An 8,336-nucleotide genomic window follows, 5' to 3' on the forward strand; every position below is an offset into this window, starting at 1 on the left:
TCAGATCGCTGCATTCACGCTCTGATGAACAACTCATGGTTAGCAGTGTTTTGACACTGCAGTGGCATATTGTTGCTCGCATCGACGACATGATGAAGCTTCAATTTAACAATTTCACTCACAACACTCAGTACCCGTCTACTATTCTATGTCAAATGCGATGGTCGAAAAATATATCCGAAGAGAGAGACGCTCCGGAACAGATTGTGGTTGGTAGTATGGATCCCAGAATGTGTCCCCTGCTCAATCTTGCAGTATACATCGAGGCAACGGTGAATGTGGCAAGATCTTCTTTCTTATTTGGAAATCCAAACGATGGAGATCGAGTGGTGAGGCGTTTTCTAGCTGACACAATTAAAAAATCGGAATTTAAGTCGTTGAAGACGGGAAAGCTGGGAACGCACAGCTTCCGTAAAGGTGCTGCTACTTATGCGACTCGTAGTGGTGTATCTAAAGACTTTGTCAATCGGCGAGGACGGTGGAGAACTCGCAAAGGCGTCGTCGACGTGTATATCGACAACACTCAGCCTTATCCGGACGCATGCACCGCCGCAGTCCTTGCTGGTCCAGCTGGACCTTGCTTTTACTCGCTGAAAGAGGGCATGCGGTGTGTCACTACACCACTTCTCGTCGACGAGATTGCTCCAACAATTAAACAGGTCATGGGAGAGCCAATAGCAAAAACATTGGCACAGGTGTTACTGTGGGCTGCGCTGGAGACGGATTCCAGCTTTAATTATTGTCTTCTTCCGGAAAAGCTGAAAAAAAGAATTTTACGGGCTTACATTAACGCCGGTGGAAGTACGAATTTGAATCCGATTCAAAGACAAGAATTTTATGTCTTGGGGGACGGGTCTCAGCTCAATCTCGTCGTTATTGACAAAACGCAAGAAGTGGAATCTGGTGTTGGTAGTATTGTTTCTGCAAGAAGTGCATTGGTAGCGGGCTCCAATGGACAGGGGACTCAACGTGAAATGGCTGCTGTACAATCTCAAATAGCGTCTGGCCGTCGCTACATGGCAGAGGTTATGAATGAAGTACTGCGGTCCCGAAGCGAGTCACATCGAGAGATGCAAAAGATACAAGCTATCTTGAGACGGATAGCCATGCAGCCGTTCACACCTCGTACTACTGATGGGCACGGAGTACCGTATCCACCAACAAACACTGCTCAAGGTGGATTTCGTGGACAAAACGCGGCACGTCTTTCAAAGAGACCTAAAGACCTGTATGAACTTTGGCACGAGTATCAGCTCGGATCCGGTGGGCTAAAACCAGCCAAGGAGTTTACATCCATTGAGCGAGGCGCAAACAAGTTCGCCTACTCCAGGCGGAAAGTCTTCTGGGATGTTATTTCTCAATTGGTTCGCTCTGGACACACTAGCGACTCTGCAATAGATAGAGTGTATCAAACGTACGGTAGGAATCTCTCTGTGTCTAGTATTTTAGTTAAACTTCGTACAGATCGTAGACGTGGAGGACATCCAAGTCTGCGATTGTAGCACTTCAACACGGTTCAATTCAGCCAATCAAACCTTATCCTTCGAAATATTAGCCTATCAAAACTATGGTTGCAATCCAAGTTGCATAAATGACCAATATTTATACAGTATTGTTGTACAGGGTGCATGCAGCCTGTTTCCCAAAAGGTACTGTAGCACTGATTTATCGCACCATCTGGTGATACGAGAGCTTGGTTGCATGTACCGGTATCCGTGATATTCTGAAGAATGGATCTCGGCAATACCGGTAACTTTATTAAGCGATCCGCGGTCAAGGTGCACATGTGTAATCGTTTAAGCTATTAATACTACACTCTAGGTATTAGAAACCCGAAGGCCCCAGAATGCGCCCCCCCCCTCCCCCGGGGGGGGAGGGCGCATCCTCCAAAAAAGGGTGGTTACAATCAAGATAATCACGAAGAGAGCTCAGCACAGACCGCTGCACTCTCGCTGTGAATAACCTGCATGCGCAAATCAACATGTAAATACATACCAGGATCTCAGCGAGAAACATACCATTATTCCTGCGCAAGACTCAAGTACCGTATGTGCTTGTCCGAAAACGACTACCTTTTTGTTTGGTAGAGTAATTTATGGCCACAGGGCAAACATGCGCTACCAATAATACAACACTGTTCAAATCGAGAAAAGAAAATCAAGTTTTACTATGATTACACACCATTTTTAAACTAATGTCTGTAAGCAAATTTCTACAGACTTATTATTCAAATTTCCACATGCATAAATTTTTCTGGCCAGAATACTTTTAAAAAGTGCAAAATTTACCAGCGTTTTGTACATCAATTGAGCTTTTTAGCAGTGAGGTTACGGTACATTAATGCTTTAGTATAATAATTAAGATCCATGTTCGTACATGTAACAATTTTGTAGGAAAATGTGTCATGCGAGACTAACAATTGGGACTGATGTTTCTCCTTAATTAATTTGTTTTACGGGGTATGCTCTTTGTCTTGCACAGTGAATGAGTGGCTGCTTACAAACACATCCACAAACGACGACGACCCCCCGCGAACGAGCGGTACGCAAGGGATTGAACAACGCATGCGTACATGTAGTTCGCATGCGTTGATTACCAATACTTCTTGGGGTGAGAGTCGATTTCGCAGTACCGGTACAGAACTGCACCCCGTTTTCGTGCCCTTGGACCTTCGATAAATTTCCGGATATGATGATCCTGAATCCAAATGAACCATATTTTGTATGCTAAAATCTTATTTATTTGCAAATCCTATATGGTATACCTTCCCGAAAACGGGGTGCAGTACTGTATGTGTCTGTATGGTTCATTCGAAAAGAGCCAGAACTTGAATAAGGTACGGTTCATATGAGTAGCAACGACCGACGTTTACAAAACCCATACTTAGAGCTCGTTTCCTTTTATCGCATCATTCGAAAAGAGCCAGAACTTGAATACGGTACGGTACATATGGGTAACAATGACCGACGTTTACAAAACCCATACTTAGAGCTCGTTCTCGTTTCCTTTTATCGCCAACAGGTTTTCACGATTATGAAAGTCAAGTGTCGCATCGGCGTTATAAATAATCACTTTGCAGTTTGATCTAGCCGCGTTCTCTTCATAGGTAAGCACTGTAGCACTGCAGAATCAGTATCAGGCATAGTAGTAGTAAGTTGGCCATGACATTGATACCCCTGATGTTAAGGCCGCCTCCTAAAAATAAACTTCGTTTAGTAGTATTAATTGTATTTAATTCTTGAACACTTCGTAGTCAGGAAATGGATGGTTCCAAGTACAATTTCGAAGTAGTGTCTTCCAGTTTTGAGCCACTTTCCGTTTTTGCTTTGTAGCTCACCGCCATACATTTCGAGCTGTACAGCTAATGGCATTTCTAAAACATGCCAAAAATAAAACTCAACTGAAAGTAAATTTACTTCATAAGTAGTAATATCCAGCAGAAAACTCCGCCAGTTTTTTTTCTACATTAAATTTAACAAGGAGAAAAGGTTTAATCGTTTCTAAGTGCGAGGAGCAGTTTCTAACGAGGCGACTACTCGACCAGCGAGAGCGCAAGTGTCGCAGGTAAAGCGTCCGCACAACCTCTAACCATTAGGTGGCAAAGTATATGACACCACCTCGTCACACCCTCATTTCCCGCTTAAGTACGGGTGCATATTTCTCTCCCTTTCTTTCATTCCAGAATTCGCCGGCTCAAGGAAAGATGGTGTTGCTTTCACTACAGTGCGCGGTTGTAGGCCAGGCAGGAAGCTCGTTCGATGTGGAGATCGGCGATGGTGCGAAGGTGAGCGCGCTGAAGAGGGAGATCAAGAAGGAGAAAGCATCGACGATCACATGCGACGCCAAGAACCTGCAGCTCTTCCTGGCGAAGACGGAGGGCGGCGCGTGGCTGTCGAGCGTCACTGAAGATGTGAAAAAGCTGAAGAAGGGGGAGAAGACTGCTCTCGTCGAATCTCTAACGCAAGAAGAAAAGGAGCTGCAGGGAGAGTCCGGCCTCAAGAAAGTGTTGGTGGGGATGCTGCCGCCATCCACCGATGAAATCCACGTGCTGGTGGTGGTTCCAGATGGGGCTGGTGGTTCAGCGAGTGACACTTCCAGGATGGATCGTCTATTCGATAAGGTCGACAAAGTGTATGAGCACACTGTGCTGTCCAAGCGTACGCGATATGTCCACTTAGAAATGAACTCAGCCAAGGGAAACATCCTTTTGAACGATTTGAAAATTCGGATTTCGCCTGTGGACACAGTTAAATTTGCCGGTGGAGTTCCGACTCCAGCAAAGGAATTCAAGTGGAAAAGTGACCGTACCGAGGAGCTGCAAAAGGAACCTTATCGTGAGTACGTGGTAGCCAACATTGGCGATGTCTTGACGAATAACAAGCTTTGCGTGGTTGGTGTGGAAAAAGGCGTAAACATCCTCACCGTTGAAGTCCCTGGTCGCGATATTGTTCTTGCTGGTCGCACGGATATGATTGTGCTGAGTGATATAGCCCAGAAGTTTCCACATTACTTGCCTCATTTGCCTGGAGTGAGGATGTTGATCGAAGTGAAAAAGGTGGTGACAACAGCGTCCGAGTTCCAGGCTTTGTCGGAATTGATTGCATTGGATTTCATCGTTGAAGAATCAGTGATGGCACTGCTCACGAACTTGACAAACCATTGGCAATTCTTTTGGGTCTCCAGGAAGAGCGACGACCGTGCCATCATAGAGACTACAACCTTAATCGCGCCAGGTGAAGCATTTGCGGTGATTAGGACTCTGCTTGACCAGTCACCGAGTGCAGGTGCCGAGGTCAGCCTTCCGTGCTTAGGAAAACCTGTGAAGCGTCAGAAGCTATCCCAGTTGCTGCCGTCCATCAGCGAGGCTAGTGGGAGTAGTGGGATCCGTGAGAGCATCGAACGATATTATGACATCGCCAGTATGTTAGGTCCCGACTTGGAGATGGCGCGTGCTGTGGCTAGCCAGGTTGCTCGATCTATTCCTACTTTGAGTTATTTCAGCTGATTCTTGCTGCGGCATTCTGCATTAATAAAATTCTTTTTATTTCTGACAAATAAAATGTTCTAGTATAATATAAAGTCCAATGACATACACACCTGAACAGTATCAACTACACAAGGAGCGCATCAGAGCCGCTCAGAAGCGCTACTACCTGAAGACGCGCGAGACTCGCTTAGCGTACCAGAAAGGCTACGACGATAAGAACAGAGATTACATTCGTTTCAGGAAGCGAAAGCAAAAGACGAACTTAACGAAAGTGTCGAAAGCGAACCTAACACCGAAACCGAACTTAGCTAATTAATTATTTTTTCGCAGATAAAAAGTCAATCTTGATATAGCTGATGCATAACATAGACAACACCACGCTAAAGATATTGACCGACTCTTCTTTCCTTAGATGCGAAAGGCTTTCTAACCTATGATTACGCTCAGACACTTTATCTTGGAAGAAACGACTATCGACTAACATATCTTACTGGTATCACGGCTGGCACAGCAACGCAAGGAGTAGCTCTTGTACCAGGAGCTAACAAAGATATCACAGGTATAGGAGCTCTCAGCTGCTCCAGTTTGACTGTAAATGGGTCTTCGATAACGTCAGCTCCGGACTACGTTCTCGGGATTGCAGGTGGTACTGCTCAAAACTCGAAAGCACTGGTACTATCCAGCACCGGATCTATCACAAGTGGAATTGTATCGCTAACACTTTCGGGGACTTTGTCGGCAGTCACATTGTCTGAAACACAAACATTACATCTGTAGGAACTTTATCTGGCCTTACTATTGGGGGAAACCTGATATTTACTGGTGCATCACGATCTCTTACAGGTTTGTCTACCCTAACAGCAACTTCAATTATTGGTACTATTGCAACACCATCTCAGACTACTATTACATCAGTTGGTACGCTGACTTCTTTAACACGCTGCTGACGCTTCAACAACATATAATCTATTTCGTATCGGTTTTATCGGATTAGCCCCATCCTTTTGTATTAATTCAGCGAGTAATGTCGGCATCGGTACTCAATCCCAAGCCTATAAACTGGGGCTGTTAACTCATCATCAGGATATTACGGTACGATCATGACTGGTGCTCAATCAAATATCACATCCGTTGGTATACTATCAAATCTGTGTCTACTGTAGTACCGCTCACCCCTGTTTGATCAACTCCTGAATAGTGTTAATAAAGGACTCAATTTTTGTATCGACTGCGTATAACCAAACCGCCGTCGTCGCTATCACGATAAATCGATAACAACTCCTTGTTCGCTGTTCCTTCGTAGAATCGAATGCAGTTTGAGCTGACTTACCCTAAAGGCATAATCCCCATTCCATTAGCGTCTAGTGTCATGTATCTAGAACCTTGAAACGTACCTAAGGTTATGACTTGGTTGTAATTTAATTGCGCCGCAGAAACACTGACCGTAGTGCCGCGTAGTTGAAGAGTTGTTGGGTTGATATTGAGCGTGGTTGCATTCATTTCTTGATTTCCGGATTTAGAAATCGTATCGCACGTCAGTGACGCTGTCACCAATCCGGTTATTCCAGTAATAGTACCAGTGCATGTGAGATTACGATTTCCATTGAAATCTTTAGTCGGGTTAAGCACCACAGCTTGAGAGGCACCAGCTGCCCCTTCAGTGATGTTAATGTAATAATCTTGACTAAAGTAGTGCCATTTAATTTTCAAGCTTGGAATATTTAATCCTGCTCCGCCCATGTCTATGTAGTTCAGCCGAGTACAAAGAAATTATTCGAGCTAATAATAAATTGGTTGGTTTCACAACGAATTATCAATCTGGGTGGTTTAACGGATACCTTCTAGAAACACAGGCCTGGGGTGGGAGTGAAGGAACTCAATTCCATACTACTGTAGTACTAATACGCTAAATTTGGTTGCCAATAGCAATTCTACTGGATCATTTACATATGGATGTAACCTATTGCTAACAGCTGTGAATTCTCAGAATCGACTAATTTTTAACTCAACGACGCCTTATACTAATGGAACGTATGGATCTGCTTCAGTAACATTGAAAAGTGGGAATATGTATATTAAATGTTCTAACGCATTCAATGATGGCACCACTAGTTACGATATGCCAATATTCTGCGAATCATCTAATTCTTCGTCGCCTGTTAACTTTGGTTTACAGCTGCATAATGGAGCGAATTCTACTAGCACCAATGGAGCGTATTTTGGAACGTTATCGAATAATGATTTCGTTCTCATGACCAATAATTCTCGAAGATTGACGATTCTGGGAGGAACAAATGCTGGAAGAGTAGGTATTGGCACAGCAACGCCTAACGCAGGATTGCAGGTAACTGTCAATGTAAGTCAAACTATTGATTCAGTTGGAAACGGTGTATCTTACTTTTTGAAAAGCGGTGGCTTGGTTTCAACGATTGGCCCCCGTATCTAGTGTGGCTGTAGCTCTCCAAGCGACGGGGGCTATTTTAGCCAGCGCAGGGGTTCACACTACCTCCGATGCAAGAAGTAATAATTTCTTTGATACGCTTGATAATACTTTAATAACGAATGGAATGCTTTCTATCAGGCCAAAGCTATATCGATACAAATCTCAAGATAGTTCTGTCCCACTTCAAATAGGATACAAAGCTCAAGATTTGTTGAAGAATAATCTAGGAGCAGTCATCAACTTTTTTTTCAAATGAATCATTAGTAGTTGAGGATTCCTCCGTCGATCTAGCTGGCATTGAGCTCAGCGTCGATTATAGTAAGATATGTTGCTACCTCCATATACTTGCACTGGAACAGCAGAAAAAAATCAATGCTTTATCAACGTCACCTACTGATTTGATAAGTCAATTAGCCTCTGCTAACACTAAGATTTCTGATCATGAAACTCGTATAAAAAATTAGAAGCCAAAATATTCAATAACCTGATATAACTTTGTTAAGGTCGCAGACCTTGACTTCGTCTAAGCTCTGCTCTATAGGCAATGTATTCATCAAAGCATTAGATTGCAAAGGTCTTGACCGTCTTTTTTTTCTTGCTAGATGGATAAGCCCAGACACGACCACCCTCTGTTTGGGTCGAAGCATCTACCTTCTTGATGGACTTTTCAAGATCAGTTGCCCAAACCGCAGCTTGTGTTTGTTGCGGGCGATCGCGAATAATGAGATTTCTCATAATTGCTTTTAGTTCCGCAACATTAAGGTCAGCGTTATCTCCATAGCTGCCCCCAGAACTTGAAATGATGCGTGGGTTAAAGAAGAACATGAAACAAGTTCGTCTAAGTTCTGCTCTATATCAGACGAACTATAATATCCTCGAATTCTGAATCTGAAATCAGACGGTTAG

The 8,336-nt window shown here is 43.8% G+C and overlaps 1 protein-coding gene across 1 annotated transcript; it reads left to right on the forward strand.

Annotated features, from left to right (window-relative positions):
* Positions 1 to 3,686: 3,686 nt before the first annotated feature.
* On the forward strand, positions 3,687 to 5,363 carry PITG_18571 (Crinkler (CRN) family protein; the record flags this gene model as incomplete). The annotated part of the gene is made up of 1 exon (XM_002997629.1): positions 3,687 to 5,363. The coding sequence occupies one exon, from the start codon at positions 3,704 to 3,706 to the stop codon at positions 5,003 to 5,005; it is 1,302 nt and encodes a 433-aa protein (XP_002997675.1).
* Between the last annotated feature and the right edge of the window lie 2,973 nt (positions 5,364 to 8,336).

Source organism: Phytophthora infestans, genomic scaffold (assembly GCF_000142945.1).
Source record: "Phytophthora infestans T30-4 supercont1.69 genomic scaffold, whole genome shotgun sequence".
In the NCBI taxonomy this organism is placed as follows: domain Eukaryota; phylum Oomycota; class Peronosporomycetes; order Peronosporales; family Peronosporaceae; genus Phytophthora; species Phytophthora infestans.